Source organism: Dendrobates tinctorius, unplaced genomic scaffold, assembly GCF_039654945.1.
Source record: "Dendrobates tinctorius isolate UK_male_01 unplaced genomic scaffold, ASM3965494v1 ptg000091l, whole genome shotgun sequence".
Lineage (NCBI taxonomy): Eukaryota > Metazoa > Chordata > Amphibia > Anura > Dendrobatidae > Dendrobates > Dendrobates tinctorius.
The window spans coordinates 3,001,571-3,024,055 of record NW_027361759.1 but is presented as its reverse complement, the minus strand read 5'-3'; the positions used below and the strand labels follow the sequence as shown (position 1 = coordinate 3,024,055).

Here is a 22,485-nt window from a genome sequence, read left to right as displayed (position 1 = left end):
TATGTCATATTATATTGTGCTACTTGCATCTGTGCTGTATAGTCACACTAGATGTGCACTGTTATTTTATAGCATATATTATTAAGACATAGTTGGGAAAACACATGCAAACTGACCTTGAAGACTCCGCAAATCTACCTGCAACAGAGGTGAGTACCCCTAGAGCAGCCATCCACAGCAGCAGCCACATGGCTGAGCCCAGCACCTGGGAAGCTTATTGTATACACTGAGAGGTAAAGTTGGAGGTTTCTTCTTCCTGAGGAGTTGTGTTCAGTCACTTGCTCATTACCCCTGTGCTTCTTCTGTATGGAGGGTCCCTGCAGTCACTCCATCCCTGTGTGCAGCTCCAGTAGTGGGGGAGCACTGTTCCTCCAGCTTGTCTTTTGTTGGGTGTTAGCTCTGCCTTTTTCCTGCCTTAAAGCAGCTGCATAAAGCACTGAAATTCCAGCCAGTCTGCCCTCACAGTCACTGATGACAGCGCAGAAGGTTGGTGGTGGGTTGTGGCAGGATTTTACACAGGGAGGAGTGGGCTGCCTAGGGTTTTCCTTATTTTAACCCTATGTCTCCACTACCTGTGTGATAAAAAGGGCAGCCCAAAAAAAGTGCTTGCATATAGCTCAACTCTGCCTTGGTGTTTTAGAGTTGAGCTCCTTTTATTTAGATCCCCCCCACATTTTCTAACACAAGGAGTGCACATGTTAAAGGGAATCTGTCACCCCATTTTAGCCCTATAAGCTGCGGCCACCGCCATGAGGGGCTTATCTACAGCATTCTGTAATGCTGTAGATAAACCCCAGATGTAACCTGAAAGATATGAAAAACGAGTTAGATTAAACTCACCTGGGCGTCTGGTCCGGTCTGATGGGTGTCGCGGTCCGGTCCGACGCCTCCCATCTCCTAGAGATGACGTCCGTCCGGGGGTTATCTACAGCATTATAGAATGCTGTAGATAAGCCTCTGATGGCAGTGGCAACAGTTTATAGGGCTAAAAATAGGTGACAGATTCCCTTTAAACCCCTGCTATCTAAAGGCCCCGTCACACTAAGCGACTCACCAGCGATCCCGACACCGATATGAAGGTGTCAGGATCGCTGGTAAGTCGCTATGTGATCGCTGGTGAGCTGTCACACAGACAGCTTCACCAGCGATCAGCACAGCGATGCCGAGCGCCCGGCATCGCTGGCTATCGCTGTAAAAAATAGTATCAAAATAAAAAATATAGTTATTCTCACCTTCCGACGTCCCGTTCAGCCATCCTGCCTCTCTCCACACTCCGGTCCCAGTGATCCTTTGCACGAATGACCGCGAGATGTCACGGTCTCGCGGGATAACAAAGTCTCGCGGTCATTCGTGCAAAGGATCACTGGGACCGGAGCGTGGAGAGAGGCGGGATGGCTGAACGGGACATCGGAAGGTGAGAATAACTATATTTTTTATTTTTTTTTATTATTTTTTAACACCTGATCGCTGGTCTCCCGCTGTCACACACAGCGATGCCTGCTGGCCAGCGGGAGACCAGCGATCAAAGAAATGTCCAGATGTTTCTTCCAGCGATCAGCGATACCGGCAGGGGGGCCGCTCGCTGATCGCTGTCACACACAGCGATCTCGCTGGTGAGATCGCTGTTACGTCACAAAAGTTGTGACTCAGCAGCGATCTCGCTACCGAGATTGCTTAGTGAGACGGGGCCTTAACACAAGTGACACTGGCCACTCGTCATTACTAACACTATACAGCACAATTGAATGAACCAGATTAATTGATGGGCCAAGTACTCCTTGCCCCCGGCCAAGTTCCCTCTCCCCCTACCATTCACTGACGATATACCAGGCAACCTCCACTGACTGTCCACCCCTCCCACATGAGCAACTGGCCACTCTGATCAACCTTCTAATTACTTTAGCACCTTTATCTTCATCCAAAGAACCTATTATTACCTTTACTCCCCCTCTAGACTACCTGGCACCTCCAACCATGAAGCCAACATCATTTTTCAAAAATATACCTTTATCCTAGACTATCTCTACCCTAAAAATCTGGGTCTCACCACTACTACTCATTTCTTTTAGTGACCACATGATTCTCCTTGTGAATTTTGCCAGTTGTCAATCTTTTCTGACAGCCATGCAGGAAAGACCAAGTACAGCAGCTATGAATTCATTTATATGCACTTTCAGGAGTTGTCCTTTTAATAGTCAGTGAGCTACAAGGTGGAGACCACTGGCTTACACAGTGGATGAACATGTGTAGCAAAGAACAAAAACACCCAACACTAGATGCGGTAATATTTTTATTGATCTTTCCTGGTTGTCTTCTTCTATATTATTACATCAAAATGACAATATAAATACATTACAAACATTATAAAACACAAAGACAGGTTAAAAATAGCATAAAGATGCAGAAGGGCGCAGAGGAACATGAAGATACAGTTCGTATAACATTATCACATATATATATTTCATACCTAAATAATAGACAATAAAATTAGGGATAAATTGCTGCCCACGAGAAATCTAATGTGATGACAAGGGAAAAAAAAAATATATATCTCAAAAATGATGAGGAAATGATGTGGCAGATAGGTAAAAACAATATAAAAAAAAATAAAGACCCAATTAAAGTATCAGAGTCATGCTCATCCTCCACTCCGACACATGTTTTTACCATAGCTTCATCCGCAACTTCTTCACCAACTCCTGAAGAAGCTACGGAAAATGTCTGTCAAAGGGACAGTGTAACTCCAACACTGAACACTGAGTATGTATATGTTTTTGATTGTTAATGCCCACCTCCAACTTCATTTCCTCATCATTGGTTATATACTGTATATAGTTAGATCCAGAAAAATGTGGCCAATGACTGAAGCTTTGTGATTTGTGTGCTGCTTGTCCCTATTTTAGGTAGGAACTACATCCATTTTTCAAGGTCTCCATATTTCAAGGTCTCACGAGTAATTGGACAAATTAACTAAATATATATATATATATATATATATATATAATGTTCATTTTTAATACTTTGCGGAGAATCCTTTGGAAACAATGATTGCCTGAAGTCTGGAAGCCATGGACATCACCAAATGCCAGGTTTCCACCTATGTGATGCTTTGCCAGGCCTTTACTGCAGCTGACTTCAGTTGTTGCTTGTTTTTAGGTCTTTCTGCCTTAAGCTTTGTCTTAACCATGTGAAATGCATGCTCAATGGGGTAGAGATCTGGTGATTGACTCGGCCATAGCAGAAAATTCCGCTTCTTTGCCTTAAAAACTCCTGGGTTGCTTTCGCAGTATGTTTTGGGTCGTTGTCCATCTGTACTGTGAAGCACCGCCCAATCAACCTTGCTGCATTTGAAAAAAACTAAGATAAAAACAAAGTGAGCAAATACCCTGCAGTAAGGCTAGTTTCAGACTATCGTTTCTGGGCGCAACGCAGGGCTGCCGCTAAGTCCCGCCCCCGGCCGTGCCCCCTCCTGTCATCTCCTCCTCCGATCGCATGACTGTGCATGCGATCAGCGTACTCTATACTTAGCGTTGGGTGCGCTGCGCCCAGCGCACAAAAACGCGCTGTGTTGTATTTTTGTGCGTTGGACGCAGCGCCAAAAGGGCGCAGTGCAAGCAAAATCAGACCAGCGCACGATCAGCGCACCCAACGCTAAGTATAGGGTACGCTGATCGCATGCACAGTCATGCGATCGGAGGAGGAGATGACAGTAGGGGGAGCGGCCGGGGGCAGGGCGTATCGGCGGCCCTGCGGTGCGCCCGGAAACGCTAGGCAAACTAGCCTAAATAAATAAATTGCAATGGTGAATAGAAATAACATAGAGTACTTAGTTAACATAAACACGTCAAGGTGACACTATTTGGGATGGTCCTATCCTCTAGTATTAAAACCTTACCATTTATCAGATGATTAAATGTGAATGAGGGCTGCACAGGGCCAAGACCCCAACTAATTGACTCCCAGACATGTGGAGCTATATAAACATAATTTCCAGCTCAAAGAAAAGGGAGTCTACAACATTTCACAAAAACCTGAAACAAAAACCTAAAGAGATGAACTGGAATATAAATTGGTATGCATGCAATGTGTATGTGCATGTTCACATTGGCCACTAAACAGACAAAACCTAAGATAAAAACAAAGTGAGCACATACTCTGAAGTAAATAAATAAATAGCCGTAGTGCATGAAAATAATATAGGGTAATTAGATAACATAATTTTTATCAACAAAAATTTAAAAGCCATCCAACCATGTCAAGGTGACCCTATTCGAGATGGTCCTAACCTAGGTATTATTAAAGCTTTACCATATGTCAAATGACCTAAATGTTAATTTTGGCCAAGCAGGACTGGGACCCCGACTAATGGACACCCAGCCATGGGGAGCTATATAAACGTAATGTCCAGTTCAAAGAAAAGGGAGGCCAAGCAAAAACCACTCTTAGTTTTTAAAATCTAGTATAAACTGTAGGTGGCACTAGTAACTGTAGAAAAAAGAGAGGAACACTTGCTGCCTTGCTGCAAATTAGGAACACACACCACCAATATGATCAGCAAAATATAAATAAATAATTACAATTTGCGCTTAATAATGAACCCCTTTAGCATGTAGTGAACTATAAAATACACACAGAGGAGAGGAATTGGTCCACTGCACTCCCTGTAATCTATCACGTGACCGGTGACATCACGAAGGTCCTGTTGGCTCATCTCACGCCACTGCTTTACATCGTGCACACTGCACGTCGACGCCCCGCTGGAAGAGGGAGCACTCCTGAAGAGCTGTGGTATTAACCCACGTTTATCTGGCAAATATCGTTTAATCTGATTTCATATCAAGATATGCAGCACTCACTACTTTACTGGTCCTCTGGAGTCCAGACATCTGCTCAGATTACACCTTAAGGTAATAACTACCTAATTAGGAGCAATCCAATTTATTTGTGTGTGTATTTTATAGTCTACTACATGCTAAAGGGGTTCATTATTAAGTGCAAATTTTAATTATTTATTTATTTGCACTCTTAGTTTTTGTCTGTTTAGTGGCCAGCTCTGCATGCATGCCAACTTATCTTCCAGTTGATGTCTTTAGGTTTTACCTCCTGCATTTGGTTTAATCTGAGCAGAAAGTACAGCCCTCTACTCTTCAGAATTCATCCAGCTGCTTCTGTCTTCAGTCACATCATCAATAAACACTAGTGACCCATTGTCATTGGAAGCCATGCATGCCCATGTCATCACACTGCCTCCACCATGTTTCACAGAGGATGTGGTGTGCTTTGGATCAGGAGCTGTTCCAAGCCTTCTCCATACTTTCTTCTTCCCATCATTCTGGTACAGGTTAATCTTTCATCAGTTCAAAGAATGCTTTTCCAGAACTAGGCTGGTTTCTTTAGATTAATTTTTTGGCAAAGTCTAATCTGGCCTTTTATTTTTAAGGCTGATTAATGGTTTGTACCTTGTGGTAAACCCTTTGAAACTCAATGTTGCCCAGTGACAGCCTCGAAACGTGAAAGATCTGGAGAAGATCTGTATGGAAGAGTGGGCCAAAATCCCTGCTGCAGTGTGTGCAAACTTGGTCAAGAACTACAGGAAACATCTGTAATTGCAAACAAAGGTTTCTGTACCAAATATTAAGTTCAGTTTTTCTATTGCAATTCAATGCAAATTAATTATGTAAAAATCATACAATGTAATTTTCTGTTTATTTTTAGATTCTGTCTCTCACAGTTGAAGTGTACCTACGATAAAAAATTCAGATCTCTCCATTCTTATAGAAAAACTTGCAAAATCAGCAGTGTATCAAACACTTATTTTCCCAACTGTATGTGTGAACTATATATCTATATACAAATATATAATACAAATTGTGCCTTGCTGTTCCTCTGCCCATCCCCATTTTCTGTTCTATTTTTAACCTACTGTCCCTGTGTTTGTAATTTTTAGTTTAAGTGGATTGTTAATTTGATAATTTTATGTTGAAGTATTTTTGATTTTCATAATCTTTTGACATTTTTTTAAATTATTTGTTCAGTTGAGTATAGCAGCCTTTCTGTTTAGGGTAATCTGTTTTCAGTGAGGTCCGCTACCCATATAAACTTCCATACCATAGGTAGTTCCTTCTTTTATATAGGTTATATGAATTACAATGTTTGTGTGGTCTGAATACTACCCACTTCCTTCATGAAGTGGATACACATCAAGCTGGACTTTTAGTGCTGATTTGATGTTATTAGGTACACTAAAATTATTATTATTATTATTATTATTATTATTATTATTATTATTATTATTATTATGCATTTATATAGCGCCATTTATTCCATGGCGCTTTACATGTGAAAATGGGAAATATAGACAAGTATAGTAAACATGTGTAAGACAAGGGACACACAAGTACATAAGGAGAGGGGACCCTGCCCGCAAGGGCTCACAGTCTACAGGGATGGGTGAGGATACAGTAGGAGAGGGTAGAGCAGGTCATGCTGCGGTTCAGTAGACCGAGGATCATTGCAGGCTGTAGGCTTGTCGGAACAAGCCTACAGCCTTTGATCTAAATTTACCACCACAACAACTCAAATACCTGTCCCTAAACCATAACACAAAATTACGTCCAAACTTTGTATATCCAAACTCTTTACTATTTCTTATTGATTGTACTCTGTTTTGTTTCTCAAATTGTTCCTTGTGAGACGTTCTGGATAAAGAGGGTGTGCATTAAAGTAAGGCGGCAAAAAGGGTAAAGTTTGGATATAAGGCTACCATTTTTAGCGTATCAAGTTCCCCCTCCTCCTTTTCATACATAGGGTCTCACTACATACAGTATGCGAGGCTAGACAGAACAGAGGATGATCAATAGAAAACATCTAACTCAAGATTCCCGTTGGTTAACCTAAACTTTACACCATCTAATGTAATCTTATAGGCAAAATACACGTAGTGGCCAGTTCCTTATGACCAGAATTTAATTTTATGCAAAGTGGCTATGGACATATATCTGACATGTAATCACTAGAAGATAGGAAAAGATGAGAACAGTCAGCCAGGTAAATGACATAAGAGGTACACAATGTCATCTTAATGACTTTTAACGTGGCATAATGAATTTTAGGTGAAGTACCGACGCGGCCCTCCAAAACCTACTGTAGACAGTTATGGCATAACTGAAATATACATAATTTATTTCACATACCCTTATATAGCACCAACATATAATGTTTACAGAGATTAACACAATCCACATCAGTCCAATTCATCAGTTGGATTCACAATCTAAATTCCTTATGTCAGACATACGTAAAAGCCAGGCTAACACAGGGAGAAGATTCACAACTATACGCAAATATTATCATTAGTTGGATTCAAACCCAAGACCCCAGGCACTGAAAGTATCATGGGGGAATTGCTACAGATCACACCCTCCAGGGGTCCTTATGTGCTGCGCTGCCTGGAGCTTGACTTTCTGAACTGTTGTATGACAGATGATCTAAATTAAGGGCCAAGTCAGATCTCAACGTACAGTACAGCATTGGACATTGCAACTCCTACAGATAGGCAAATGGTGGCCCAGCAAAGCATCAAATAGATGAACAGAATAAACTGATAAACAGAATTTTATATCATGTCATTCAATGGCTCTCTACTAATAAATGAATTACTTGATAATTACTTGAGATCAGATTACATTTTATCAGATCTCCCACAATATACATAGCGGCTATTATTGAACTTCCACTCTTAAGTAACCAAAGATAACTCTCCTGGGACTGGGTGATATTTCTGGAGGCGTGCAGGGGACATCAGCAGAATATATGGGGATCCTGATCAGATTGCCCCATTGCAGATTCTGGTAACTATAACATATGGGATTAATTTCAGATAAACAAATACATTTTTAAATTAGATGTACTCATTAAGTTTTTGTTTTTTACTGTCACTTTGCTTCCACTCACTCATTTACTGCGCGTCTTCATGGTCCATAACTTTACTCTTTCTCTTCTTGAACAATGAAGCAATAAAGCTGAAACATTCTTTGTAAAATAAAAGTCAGTAATAAACATCAAATGATCCTATACCCATTTTAGAACTCTGTTAGCAAAAGCTCAAGTGGCATTGACACAAGAGCAAAGGGGATTTCTTTCTTCAGAAAAAAAGGGCCCACAGTCAAGTTGTGCTTTAAAATTATGAAATAAGCATTAGTTACCTGTGATGGGCACTGCTGCTTCAGTGCCATTTCTCTGCTGCTAGCTGGAGTTTTTTTGTTGACAGCGCTGTGAGGTAGATTACACCCGATCGCCAAATTCATGGATTAGCTGCAGTGGTCACGTGTTATAGATTGTGGTCACCACTACAGCAAACATTTCAGGGAGCAGGTATGGAAGAGGCTTCCATAGCTTAGGAAAGCTGAGCTTGGACTGACGATGGGCAACCCCGTTAAATCATGCATAGAAGAGTTCTGTAGATCATTAGTTTCTTAAAAGGGTTCTAGGGTTGGACTCACTCGGTTGCAACGGGAGGAAAACAAGAGGTACGTTCTTTTAAAAGTTCATGTGGGTTTATTGCTTCATAAACCCCAGAAGTACAAATAGAAAGTAAACAGCATTTTGATCAGGCAAAACAAAGTCACAATGTCCTTAGCAGGGCTCTGCTCCGCAAGACCTGTGGGCACACAGGCTGGGTTAGTGTCCAGTACTCCGGCACGGTCTGGAGACAAACACACAGGAGGCCTTCTGCCTCCCAATACACAGACCATGTGCCAAGCAACAGCCTCCATTTTATAGGCTGTAACCACACCTAGTGTTAGGTATGTGGGTAGCCAGACCTGCCCATTGCTCATAGCTACCCGCAACCCGGACACAGGTGCAACAAACAAATCTCTCAGTGCTTTCATGTACTAGAGAAAATACTCCGGGTTACATTACAGAGATAAGCCATCTCTGTGACACATACTTCCCATCAACTATGCGACCATTATCCACACTACAGGGTATTCCCATCTCTAAAATTCGAGCCAGATATGTGGTAGGTGTAATATTAATAATATTAGCAAAAGCCTCCAATTAGAAATGTAGTATAGTTTTTCAGATTCGCTATGTCTCTTTCCTCATGTGCAGGTGTTACAGGACCTTTGGGATCCATGGTTACAACCACTAATATAGTGACAGTTAGCTTGTTGTTAATGGTCGTAACCATGGATACCTAAGGTTCTGCAACACCTGCACATGAGGAAAGAGGCATAGCAAAACAGAAAAACCATACTATATTTCTAATTAGAGGTATTTGCTAATATTATTATTACACCTACTATATATTGGGATAAAATCTTGGAGATGTGAGCACCCCTTTAAATGTTGTCATCATGTATGCACTGTGTACAATTGCTTATATTAGAAAGGTCTTAACTGTAACCTAACATTGTTCTTATGCTTCACAGCTGCCGACAGATCCACTTATAAGACACAGACATCTTTATGAAGGCTTTTATAGACTTGAGCATGCAGAGGACAAGCAGGAGGAGGTACTAATGGTGACAATTCTGGAAATAAATCCGGGAAGGCCGGATAGAGAAGTATAGCATTGCATTAGTATTGCTTATCTTGGGTATATGGAGATGATTACTACTTAGTTCACAACTTTATTAGGTATGATTTCATAAAATGTAATATTGAGAGTCCTGTATACAGTTCAGTGCAGTCCAGATGTTTGGCCTGTTAGTTCACATTAGCAATTTGATAGCAGTTTTTAATCTCTTACTTCCCTGCTGAGAATGAAATTATAGGCCTAAAGCCTGAAGCTGCACTAATCAGACTCTGTTCTCATTCCCTGACCCGATCTGTGATAAGTGCATTGTTCTCGTAACCGGGTGTGAACTCAAATGACTAAATGCAAAAATATTTCCATCCTACCTGGCTCAAATAGAAGCAGTTATATGAGTCTATGTGGGAATATCATGGAATTTTGTTAGTATGATGTTCATAGTATTCGGTGATGGTAATACAGCAAGTTGGGTCTGAAGTAAGAAATGGCTTTCCAGTCCTTTGTGAGTTAAGGTTCACATTTTGTATTATCATGGATCATGAGATATCGTTTAGTTTGATCGGACCCAAAGAGTGGTCGTAAATGGCTGCATATCCAGTTGGAAGAATGTCTCAAGTGGGGTACCACAGGGCTCTGTTCCTGGCCCTGTATTGTTCAATATCTTTATCAACGATTTAGATGAAGGAATTGAGGATAAACTGATTAAATTTGCTGATGACACAAAGCTAGGAGGGATAGCTAATTAGCTAATACTAGAGAAGAGAGAGAGGATTCAAAAAGACATAAATAAACTGGAGCAGTGGGCAGCAACTAACAGAATGGTTTTTAACAGGGAAAAATGCAAAGTACTACATCTGGGCAATAAAAATGAAAAAAGCATATACACAATGGGAGGAATAGGACTAAGCAACAGCACATGTGAAAAAGACTTGGGTATACTAAACTCTACGATTTCCAACTCTACGATTCTATGATTCTAATAATGGAGTGCATTAACTGATATTAGTGGTTATTATTCCTGGAATGGCTATTATCATAGAGAAAGAATAAAAATCCCTAAGACATATTCATTGAAGCAGGCACCTCACATTGAATATATAGGATTAGTTACAACTAGGGAAGATAGAAACTAATTAACTGAGGAAGCTAGAAACCTAGAAAGAGATGACACTTCAAGCTCTTTTGAAGCAGAGACCTCCTTCAATGACCAGGTAATTACAGCAGAGAAATGCTTTGAGGAGATACAGTAAGACTGAAATTTCTTTGTGATGAGACAGAGAAGTGCAGGGGGCTTCCTTTGTTCCAAGGAAGGAGCTTCCTCTCATCAAAGAAAACTGGACAATTGCAGGTAGACCTTCTGTCTCCAGGGTCCAGCCGAGAGGCGCCGCCGGCATGCAGCGGCAAGGAGGGAGGAGAACCAGGTGACGTCACCAGGGAAAAGAAGAGGGCGCGTACAGGCCAAACTTTTCACTGGTGACGTCACCTGGTTCTCCTCCCTCCTTGCCGCTGCATGCCGGCGGCGCCTCTCAGCCGGAGCGCGCCGCCATCTTTTCAGCGTGTCTAGCAGCTGTCAGCTGTAGGGACGCTCCTGCACCACCGCCTATAGGAGGGACGCCTCCTTGGTGCTGCGTCTCCGGTTTCCATCGGGGTACAGCCATTTTCATATATGGCACACGCTGGATCCATCTGCAGCCCCACAGTTTACAGGAAGTAAGTACACCACTCATTCATGACCTACTTAGGTGGTCATTGTAGGATTTAGTCAGCCAGCGCAGGTGTAATATAATATTTTTTATTTTTTGTCATTGATTTTCCCTTGGTTGTGCACAGACCCTGGGTAACGCCAGCAGCGGCTGTATTGCACATATCCACCATTACTTGTATTAGGTAGCGCCGGTGTATATTTGTCATTCACATTTTTCAAATTTTCTTTCTTCATTTAGAGTTGCTCATTTATTTGGCATTAAGACATAATAAGTCATCAATAGCAAATCAGTGGGGATCCGACACCCAGCACCCCTACTGATCAGCTGTTTTTGCTCTGGTGCTTGGTGGATGTGAACAGAGGCAAGCACAAAACAGCTAACATAGAAAAAATTCAAAAAAACTCACACAACAAGATATGGCCTTACCAAAACCCTGTCTGATGACAAATGCACATATAGCAGGATGCAGCGGGCCTCCACTAATAAAGGCAAGGGGCAGCTCAGGTGCAAATAAAAACAACCACCCCACACCTATCAAACCATGGTGGGGTTGGCTGCCTAGTAGAAAAAATGCTCATAGATAAGGCTTGCATAGGACGCCAGTCACACATATAAGTGTGATGCAAAGTGTCTGGCTTGCAACCTATTAATGACGCCCATAGTATTATCAGGCAGGTTGCTACAGCACTATAATATGCAACACACAGTGACAGACGCCCCAATAGACCAAGCCAACAGAAAGAGGCCCGGCTGCATCCTGCAAAAAGTGACATGATAAGTGCAAAAAATTAATGCATACAATGAGTACATTAAATAAGGTATTGGTTAATATTTTGGCCAAAATAGATAGAGCCTGCAAGCCAACGTCAAGACTCCTCATAATATTGCAGGTCCCTAACATTAATGTCAAAACAGCTAACATAGAAAAAATTCAATAAAACTCACACAACAAGATATGGCCTTACCAAAACCCTGTCTGATGACAAATGCACATATAGCAGGATGCAGCGGGCCTCCACTAATAAAGGCAAGGGGCAGCTCAGGTGCAAACTACTAATAAAAACAACCACCCCACACCTAACAAACCATGGTGGGGTTGGCTGCCTAGTAGGAAAAATGCCTTATCTATGTGGATTTTTCTTACTAGGCAGCCAACCCCACCATGGTTTGTTAGGTATGGGGTGGTTGTTTTTATCAGTAGTTTGCACCTGAGCTGCCCCTTGCCTTTATTAGTGGAGGCCCGCTGCATCCTGCTATATGTGCATTTGTCATCAGACAGGGTTTTGGTAAGGCCATATCTTGTTGTGTCAGAGGCAAGCACAACTCTGATCATATTTTTGCGGCTGCTGGCTATTGCAGAGCAACGTTTATGAAAAAAGTAGGAGATGTCAAGCAGTAGAAATCAGTGGTTGACCATAGCAGCTACCCTTTGATCAGAGCTTTTCTCAGCAACATTGTCACAGGTTTACCATGATAGAGAGGAGCCAGAAGACCTCAGCGTCTGACTTCTCCTTTTCCTGCACTGATTAAAAGCATTTCACCTTCATAATAAACTGTTTAAGTTTATTTTAGCAGTGCAGGGGCTAATCTGCTCAGTTGAGAGCCTCTTGAAGCTTTCCTGCGTTAAGGCTCAGCTGTTCACTGTTAGCCACTTTCATCTCCTATATAATCTAGGCCCTGGCTAATACTCATTGTCAGAGGTAGCTTATTCTGCATGGCTGGAGGTTGCTTGTGGTTGTTATTGGAGAAAGCTTTTGGTAAGTTTGGTGGGTTTATCTGTGACTGTTACTAGATTTTGAGTGTGTGATAATTCCCTTTCTTCTCCTACTTTGGTTTAACCTCCATTCACCTGTGTTTACCTCTGTTGTTTATGTGTGCATATTTGTATGATTGGTATTTTCCTTTATCCCTATCCGTATTACCTTGTTAGTCTGGTTGGTGTATTATGGTACACTACTACTCCCCTCTTCCCTGGGTGGGGGAAGGGTACAGACTGAGGGTGGATTCAGGAGCTAAGGCAAGGTAATTGGCCCCAGCGTCTTCACCATCAGAAGTAATCCGTGAAATAGGGCAAGCAAGGGTAACTGTAATGTCTGGTAACTGATTATTGCTCCTTTAAGAAAGCCATGGCACTAAAGTGACCTTAACCTTAATTACTAACCACAGCCTTTCATGCTAATAATGTGCTAAGTACTTTACTTTCTTTAACCTTTGCCAGAATTATTATTTTTTACATTAACTATCTGGATAGATCAGCCTTTTGTTGTATTTAATACACACGTGAGTACTTAAATTTCTCTTGATCCCACATTTATATAAAATCTGAAAAAATGGTTCTAATAAAAATAGTTGTGCAAAGAACAAAGAGAAAAAAGTTCAGGATAAATGTCTTCTTTCCTGTTCTCCAAGTGTTTTACATTTATGCATGTATGTTAGATCTCCCTGCCAATAACCTTCCCTTAATCTGCAAGAAAGGTTCTATGAAAGCCATGACAAATCTTTGTATGTGATGGGCATTTATTTCTTGCTTCTATATATTGTTTTAAAATGCAGTGTAAGGCGGCCAGGGTGGTAGTCGTGGCAACGGGTTGTAGTGTTCCCACACGTTCACTGTCAGAGTCCTTTCAAGCTCTATCATCCCGGCTCCGCATTTCTGAGCTCCACAAAACATCTCAGAGACACAGTTGTTTATCAGCAGTTGAACTTTACTAAACAGCAGGGAATCCATCACACTTGCAGCACAGGTTTCACACAGCAACATCTTCTGTGCATTCCCTGCCTTCCAGGCAGCCTCTATATTTCCTATCAGCTCTGTCTCTCTTCCAGCAATCCCTTCCTTATCGCTAGACAATCTCTGTCTCATCCATATTTCCAGTGTCACCAGCTCCCTGCCATCCCTTTGTCCGGTTCCAATAGGGAAAGGTGCCAGGAACGCCATCTCAGCTACTCCTGCCCCAGTTGTAGACCCTGGATCCTTCTCCGGACGGTCCTTTCTAAGCTGGTACCCGCCTGCACGATCCTCAGCCTGGGGCCCCTCCCTGCCATAGCAGCTCTATCCCCATGACTGGCAGACTATCTCCTTCACTGCTCCTTACACCTTGCTTTGGGCAAGGCTGCCCGGGCTCTGCTCCCTAATCTGGAAGTGTCCTGACTATATCCCTATGCTCTGCCCTGCTCTACTCTATCTACTCCCTACTGACAAACCCCTATGCTAACTGTACCTAACTAACACTTCTAATCTATTCTATTCCCTCTCTCTATGATGCCACCACTATTCTAATCCAATCTCCCTATGGTCTAATTCTATATACTAACCTATTCCTAAGCATATACACGGGACATGACAAACACATCACATTACAGTACATCTCTAATAATAAATGCGCTAAGCAGCTTCCGTCCGGTTGTAACGCAGCTTCTGTCCGGTTGTAACTTGGTGACGTCACATCCAGACAGAAGCTGCCTTTGGCGGTAGCACTGTGCCTCTTCTGCCCCCTGCACACTCCCCGACACCATATACCTTCCTAACACACACCTTCCTCACCATGTCAGCCGACACCACACACCTCTTGCCATGTTAACCCTCAACACACACTCCTCCTCAACACACACTCCTCTCACCTTTCACCATTTCCACTCACGTCCCCCCCTCTTTCACGCCACATACGACCCTCTCTCTCACTCCGTCTCTCATACTCACACCGTCATCGCCGCTGCTCCACGATCGCCGTCAGCATCGGCACGATTCCCGACATCTTCTTCCGCTGGCGCCATCCTGGATCCAGACGTTGTCCACGCCGGCAACATGTTCTTGCGGCGACGCCATCTTGGATCGGCGAAATCCCGCGATACTCAAGAGGGCATCGGTGAAATCTCGTGAGATTTCGCCGACGCCATCTTGGATCCCGCGGAATTACGTCATTAAGGCTAATTTCACACTTGCTTTTTTTTGCAGCGCGTTTTTAGCGCAAAAAAATGCATAGAAAAAATGCATACAAATGCATACAAACGCTGCGTTTTTTTCAAGCATTTTTATGCGCATGCAGGAAAAAAACCCAGCGTTTTTATGCGTTTGTATGCGTTTTTAGTGCGTTTGCGTTTTTTTTACAGATTTTTGGACAACCCCCAAAAAAGAAAAAAAAAACCATTCAACAACACACAAGACCAATGGGACATCATTGTCGGTGTGGTATGTTAATATATAGACCCTGTCTACAGTATTCTTCCGATTTGCTTGATTCTTCTCGTGTCACCTTGGATCTGCGCTTGAAGAGTTTTCACTTCAACTTGGATTTGGACATCGCGATGGCTCAGGCGTATGCAGTTGCTTGCCATGAACAAAGGAAGAGAGAGAGGCAGCGAAGACGGCAGCGGCGGCGTATGTGGATACATCCAATTGTTGAACTCCGGGAGAGCCGTGGGGCATACCACACCCTCTACAGTGAGCTACAGGCAAACCCGGAGAAATTTACAGATTATATCTGGATGTCCCAAGAAAGCTTCAGGGATTTGCTTGCTCGTGTCCAACAATCCATCCAGAGACAGGACACACAGCTCCGTCGTGCGATTCCTCCTGAGGAACGGCTACTGGTGACCTTACGGTCGTAATATTTAAAAACCAAGGGGTGCGGTCTGATGGTTTTTTTTAAAATTTAGTATTCAAAACCTTGGGTAATTAGTTTTCGTGAATGTACTAATATTTTATTTTATAGTTTTTTAAAATAATATACATAAATATTAATTTTACTTCTTTCTCTGTTAACAGATTCCTGGCGACTGGAGAAACCCTATCTTCACTACACTTCCAGTACTGTATTGGAATCTCTACCTTGTCTGGAATTGTTGCGGACACCTGCCGGGCTCTTTGGAATGTTCTTTGTCCAGAATTTATGCCCCTGCCCACCGCTGAAAAGTGGATGGAAATTGCTGACAAATTCTGGACAGTATGCAATTTCCCCAACTGTTTGGGAGCTGTTGATGGTAAACACATACGGATCATCAAACCCAAAAGAACAGGATCTGAGTACTATAATTACAAAAAGTACTTTTCAATAGTACTCATGGCCATTGCGGATGCCGGATGTATGTTTGTAGCAGTGGACATTGGAGCATTTGGCCGTGGTAATGACTCACAGGCTTTTAAAATCTCAGACATGGGCCGGAGGTTGTATGCCAACCAATTTAATTTCCCTATGCCACGGCCTCTTCCTCACACCGAAGCTCCGCCACTGCCCTTTGTAATGGTTGGGGATGAGGCTTTTCAAATGTGCGCAAACTTACTGAAACCCTACTCCAGCCGGGACTTGGACCACACCAAAAAAAATATTTAATTACAGGCTGACCAGGGCCAGAAGAACTGTCGAGTGTGCTTTTGGGATTCTTGTCTCCAGATGGCGAATTCTCGGCACGGCCATTAATCTTAAACATGAAACAGTCGATGAGGTGGTGAAGGCCTGTGTGGTTCTACATAATTTTGTGATGGCTAAAGAGCACCCGACCTTTGAACTGGACGATGATGCTCCTAACCCATTGCCTGAATTCACTCAGCACCCTCTCAGGTCATCCGTTGAAGTTGGCCAAATGAGGGACCAATTTGCGGCCTACTTTATTTCTGATGTAGGACGGGTGCACTGGCAAGATGAAATGTTGTAAGAATGTTTTCGTTTGTTTATGGTAATAAAAAACCTTATTTGATACCATTATTGAGTGCACTATATTTTTTACACTCCAATTAAATAAAAAACTTCCCATGTATACCGGTGAATTTTTTTATGTTCTCACACCTGGGCAGGTAAATACACATGAGTTAAAATGCAGCATTGCTAGTCTGCGTGAAATATATTGGAACGTAAGCAAAGCTGCATGTTAAATCTGATGTGTATTAACCAGGCCATGATTGATAACTATAACCAGGCCATGATTGATAAATAGTTATGATTATGACTTTTGAGCGACGTTGATAGGATCGGGTTTCAGGAAACCAAATTTTTTCAAAAGAAAATTGTCCAACTAGTGTAAAAAAAAAGTATGTGATTCGTTCAAAACCCAACCCCAATGCAAGTCAATGGGGAATAAAAGTCAGCATTGAGTGGATGAATGTAATCAGCTCAATTCCAACTTTAATTAAACATTAACTAAAATTATGGTAGTGTTTAGAAAGAACATTATTTTTTTTAGAAAGAAACTTATTTTTTTATACAAGTTTCACCAGTTTGTTTTTCAGGAAACCAGATCCTAGTCGGTAAAACTTGAGTTATTATACTAGGCCTTGGTATGATTATACTAGGCCTTTGTATTTAACATATGTTAAATACAAATGCCTAGTATAGTCATATGACTATAGTAGGCCTTGGTATTTAACACATGATTATACTAGGCCTTGGTATTTATTATACTAGGCCTTGTTATTTCACATATGACTATACTAGGCCTTGGTATTTAACATATACAAAGGCCTAGTACAGTCATATGACTAGGCCTTGGTTTTTAACATATTACATGTATTTACCCATCAGTGTGTGTGAGCGGCGCCAAAAACATTAATCAAACTTTGTAATGGTGAACTACAAATGTAAATTTATTTTTAACCACAAAAATAAAAAAAAACTTTATTTTTTTCGGCGTTTGGGGGCAGATGGTTGCAATTTGGGGGTGTGCAGGGAAGATGCAACACTTGCAGTTGAAGACGGTGTTTGAGGGGAAGGGGCAACAAAACTTGTGGGGGAAGGTAGTCCAGTTAAGGGAATTAAACTAGGAACACTTGGAGGAGAGGAAATAGGTTCATGTACATTTGTTCGAAGTGCATGTCGCCGTAGGCTTGTCTGCCTGGACCTACTTGGCCCCAATGCCCGCCTTGATTGATTTCGCCTTGAACTTGGGGCAAATATTGAATGGAGGTCCCCCGTCTGCTGCTGTGGCTGCTGCTACTGCTGTGGCTGCCGCTGAGGTGGCTGCTGCTGTGGCTGCTGCTTCGGTGGCTGTTGCTGCTGTGGCTGCTGCTGCTGCTGTGGCTGCTGCTGCGGTGGCTCTTGCTGTGGCTGCTGCTGATGCTCTTGGTTGGCAGTGCTCGTCCTTGCAGGAGGACTGGTGGCGGCAGTGATGGTCCAGGTTTGCGGAGTGGTGGTGGCAGGGCTACTACATGTTGTTGTAGCGGCAGGGCTGTTCCACGTTTGCCTAGTGGTGGCTGAGCTCCACGCATGCATGGGGGTGGCGGTGGTGCTCCAGACAAGAGCAGCGCTTGCCATGGTGGTGTTGGTGAAGTGACCAGCTGCACTCAGACTTGTGGTGGTGTAACGGTGGGTGTCCTGGCTTTGAATAGAGGTGTCCGTGCAGTGGTATGCAGCACAAGTCGGTAGTGAGGTGAAGCGAGTCAATGGTGGCACAGGTGGAAATGACACCACTGACTGCTGACCGTACCGATTATGCTGCATAGCCTGCAAGAAAGCATTGTTGCAGGCCTGCAGCACATTCAGCTGTTGCTCAGGACAAAGGTGTTCCGCCATGCCCTTTTCAATCTTACTAAAAAAATGGTGCGCTGGTCTGTTGAGGTCGGCCTCCAGACGGTCAAGGCGCTGTTCGACAGAATTGAAGCGGTGTTCAAAGTGGTTAAAACCACGTTCCATGAGTGCAAAACCGCTTTCAACTGTGTCGGACAGCGACTTGAGGCTGGCATTAAAGGCCTCGCTCAAGTGCATAAACTCGGGCAAGACATTCCTGTCCAAGGCCCTCTGCCGCTGGCGGGTAGTGCCCGCATAACCAGTGGCAGAGATCTGGGACAGGGGAACACCTGATGGCCCAGCTTCCTGGTCACCAGCTGTGTGTGTGGCTGACCTGCAAGGTGCTTCCTGGCTGTCGGATGGCTGGGACGGGTCAGAGGACGTCCGAGGAAGGACCGCTCCAGGGCCAGGTTGCAGGGTGCTGCTCCAGGTGCTGTGGAAGAAAGGAAAATCATTACTACCATGCCTTTACAAGAAGCATCAGCTGTGGATTAGAAAAACACAGATTAATAAAAATAAAAACCCAAAATTTATAATACTTACGATCTCGTGGCAAGGACCGGTCTTAGGAACTGCAACGCATGATTGTGACGGTATCTAGTTCTGGTCCTTGACGCAGATCCACTGCAAACCTGGCCCTCAGCACGAACATCACTGTTGAAGCGGTCCTTGCTCGAACGCCAACGTGTTCGGACTTTGTCCACTGTTGAAAAAAAAAAAACAGTGCCATCAAGGACAACAGTCACTGCGGCACAATACAGCAATACAATACTCAAAGCAGTCACTGTAGAGCCCGATGACACTGTTGGGTTTCCTGCTAGAATATATCTAGCACGAAACCCAACAGTGTCATCAAGGACAACAGTCACTGCGGCACAATACAGCAATACAATACTCAAAGCAGTCACTGTAGAGCCCGATGACACTGTTGGGTTTCCTGCTAGAATATATCTAGCATGAAACCCAACAGTGCCATCAAGGACAACAGTCACTGCGGCACAATACAGCAATACAATACTCAAAGCAGTCACTGTAGAGCCCGATGACACTGTTGGGTTTCCTGCTAGAATATATCTAGCACGAAACCCAACAGTGCCATCAAGGACAACAGTCACTGCGGCACAATACAGCAATACAATACTCAAAGCAGTCACTGTAGAGCCCGATGACACTGTTGGGTTTCCTGCTAGAATATATCTAGCACGAAACCCAACAGTGCCATCAAGGACAACAGTCACTGCGGCACAATACAGCAATACAATATTCAAAGCAGTCACTGTAGAGCCCAATCACACTGTTGGGTTTCCTGCTAGAATATATCTAGCACGAAACCCAACAGTGTCATCAAGGACAACAGACACTGCGGCACAATACAGCAATACAATACTCAAAGCAGTCACTGTAGAGCCCGATGACACTGTTGGGTTTCCTGCTAGAATATATCTAGCACGAAACCCAACAGTGCCATCAAGGACAACAGTCACTGTGGCACAATACAGAGCAGGGAAATACTTACTAAACGCCTTTTTGGAGGATGCTGTGGCGCTGTCCCAGCCATCCATCAACGCTGCGGCCACCTCATTCCATAGCCGCCGGGTCACCACATTGTCCTTGTACAGCCGGTCACGGCTGTCCCACAACGGGGCACGCTCCTGGACCACGCTGATGAGCTGCTCATTATCCAGGTAGACGTCTTCATCCCGTTGTGGAACCTAGACAAAACACATTCATTAGAATAATCAAATTTATATTGAATAAAAAGTTACAAAAAAAAAAATGCAGAAAAGATGAAAAATAGAAGATAAAAAATAAAGAACATTACAAATAATTTCATACATACATTCCGTATCACCACCGGGACTTGGCTTCGCTGCTCCTGCTCTTCGCCCTTAGTAGTCCCGTCCGCAGAAGATGATGATGTCTTAAAAAAAATTTAAAAAAACGTAAGAGATTTTGAGTAGCAGCAGATATACTTACCAGATGCAGGAAAATAATCACCTCATGGTCTGCTTGCGCCAATTCCTGCCGCGATGGGGAATATTCTGATTCCGAAGACATGCTGCATGTAAAAATAATAAAAATCATTAGTACATACACAATTTAAAAGGACAGGCATACGATGTAATAATACTCACATTCTTGACGCTGATAGAAGATGGGTTCGTTGCTGAATGTCTGCTCTCCAATCTGTCACTGTAGTAGTGGTACAGTGTTGGCAGACACCTCCGTTATATAGACTTTTTTTTTTTTACTTTAGAATTTTAAAGCTTGTCTAAATAGTGTACACCAAAAAAAAATGCAGCGCTAAAACAACGCATACATGCGCATGCCAGTGCGCATGTATGCGCATCCATAGGCCATAATGGCCTTTTTTAGCGCAAAAAGTGCGCATACGTGCGCATGCACTTTTTTGAAGTGGTTGGGCGGACCAAAAAATGCAACATGTAGCGTCTGGAAAATAAAATCGCACACCACAAAAAACGCAGCACACGAAAAACGCATACGTGCGCGCCCATGTTAAATATAGGGGAAAAAGCGCATGCGCACGTATGCGTTTTTTTCCAGCGCAAAAAAACGCAAATGTGAAACCAGCCTTACCTCACGCCGACTTGCTGCGCGGACGTGTTGCCTTGCTCCTCTGCCTGTTCACTGCCGGTGTCTAATTACAGGGCCAATTTGCCTCTACCACTTCATAACTACTGCTGGGCAATTACAGGGCAAATTTGCCTCTACCACTTCATAACTACTGCTGGGCAATTACAGGGCAAATTTTGCCTCGACTAGGAGGACACCAGTTTCTTCAAACGTTAAGCATAACTACAGGAGGACCCCAGCTTATGACTTCTGCATAATTACACCAGTTAATAAGTCATTTATCTCGCGCCATTTATATGCCCTGTTTTGCTGTACCCCACTTCTATAAGAAGACTATAAGTACAATAAGTATCTGTTTACACTACAATACTCCAGGACGCCTTCTTTACTGCCAGATAACTGCCAAATAGACTCCTTTACCTGTGCCAACATGAGTCATACCAAAAAGTATGCCAATGCCAGTGAAAGGAAAGCAGCTTTAGCACTACGTCAAAAACAACGCCGTGCTAATGAGACTCCTGAGGAAAAACACCATCGCCTTGACAAGATTAAGGCTTATAAACGCCGTCGTCTCACACACGAATCCCCTAACTCTAAATCCATTAGATGGCTGAAGAAGCCTCTACACGCCATCACCGCCGACAACAGACGGCTTCTTCCTCATCATTATTAGTAGGCTCACAACAGGATGCTTCCACATCAGCATGTGGAACAAGTTACTACCACACTTCATCCTATATGCTGTTCACTGACATAACTAATCAGCAATCTGTTTCTGCCCTATCAATACCACCATTAGTCAATACCGACGCACAGTTTCTTCGCATACAAGCTGCAACAGTTAGCCTGCAGAAAGTGCAACCAAGACAAATATACGTTGGTCTCAAAACTAGGCGCAACCCCCCGTTTGGACATGCATTTCTACTACAACCTCACATTTTCACTAATGATGAAAATAGTATTACTAAACACAGCTGTGGTGACATGACCCATGTACAGTATGTGAGCATTGCCAAGCTTTGCATTTTGTAGCAGAGATACCTTCTGATAACAACTTTACGCTCTGCTGTCAGAAGGGTAAAGTCCATGTACCCATACTACAATATCCTGATGTCTTTACACGTTTGCTGAAAGGGAAAAGTGAATTTAG

The 22,485-nt window shown here is 43.1% G+C and overlaps 1 protein-coding gene across 2 annotated transcripts in view; it reads right to left on the bottom strand.

Moving 5' to 3' along the window:
• Positions 1-603, bottom strand: part of EGFL6 (EGF like domain multiple 6) — a 163,594-nt gene extending 162,991 nt beyond the window's left edge. For both annotated transcript variants that reach the window (XM_073586162.1, XM_073586163.1), the window contains exon 1: positions 117-603. In XM_073586162.1, the coding sequence (XP_073442263.1) occupies positions 117-190 (74 nt within the window). In that variant the 5' untranslated portion in view covers positions 191-603. The remainder of the gene's footprint in view (positions 1-116) is intronic.
• Between the last annotated feature and the right edge of the window lie 21,882 nt (positions 604-22,485).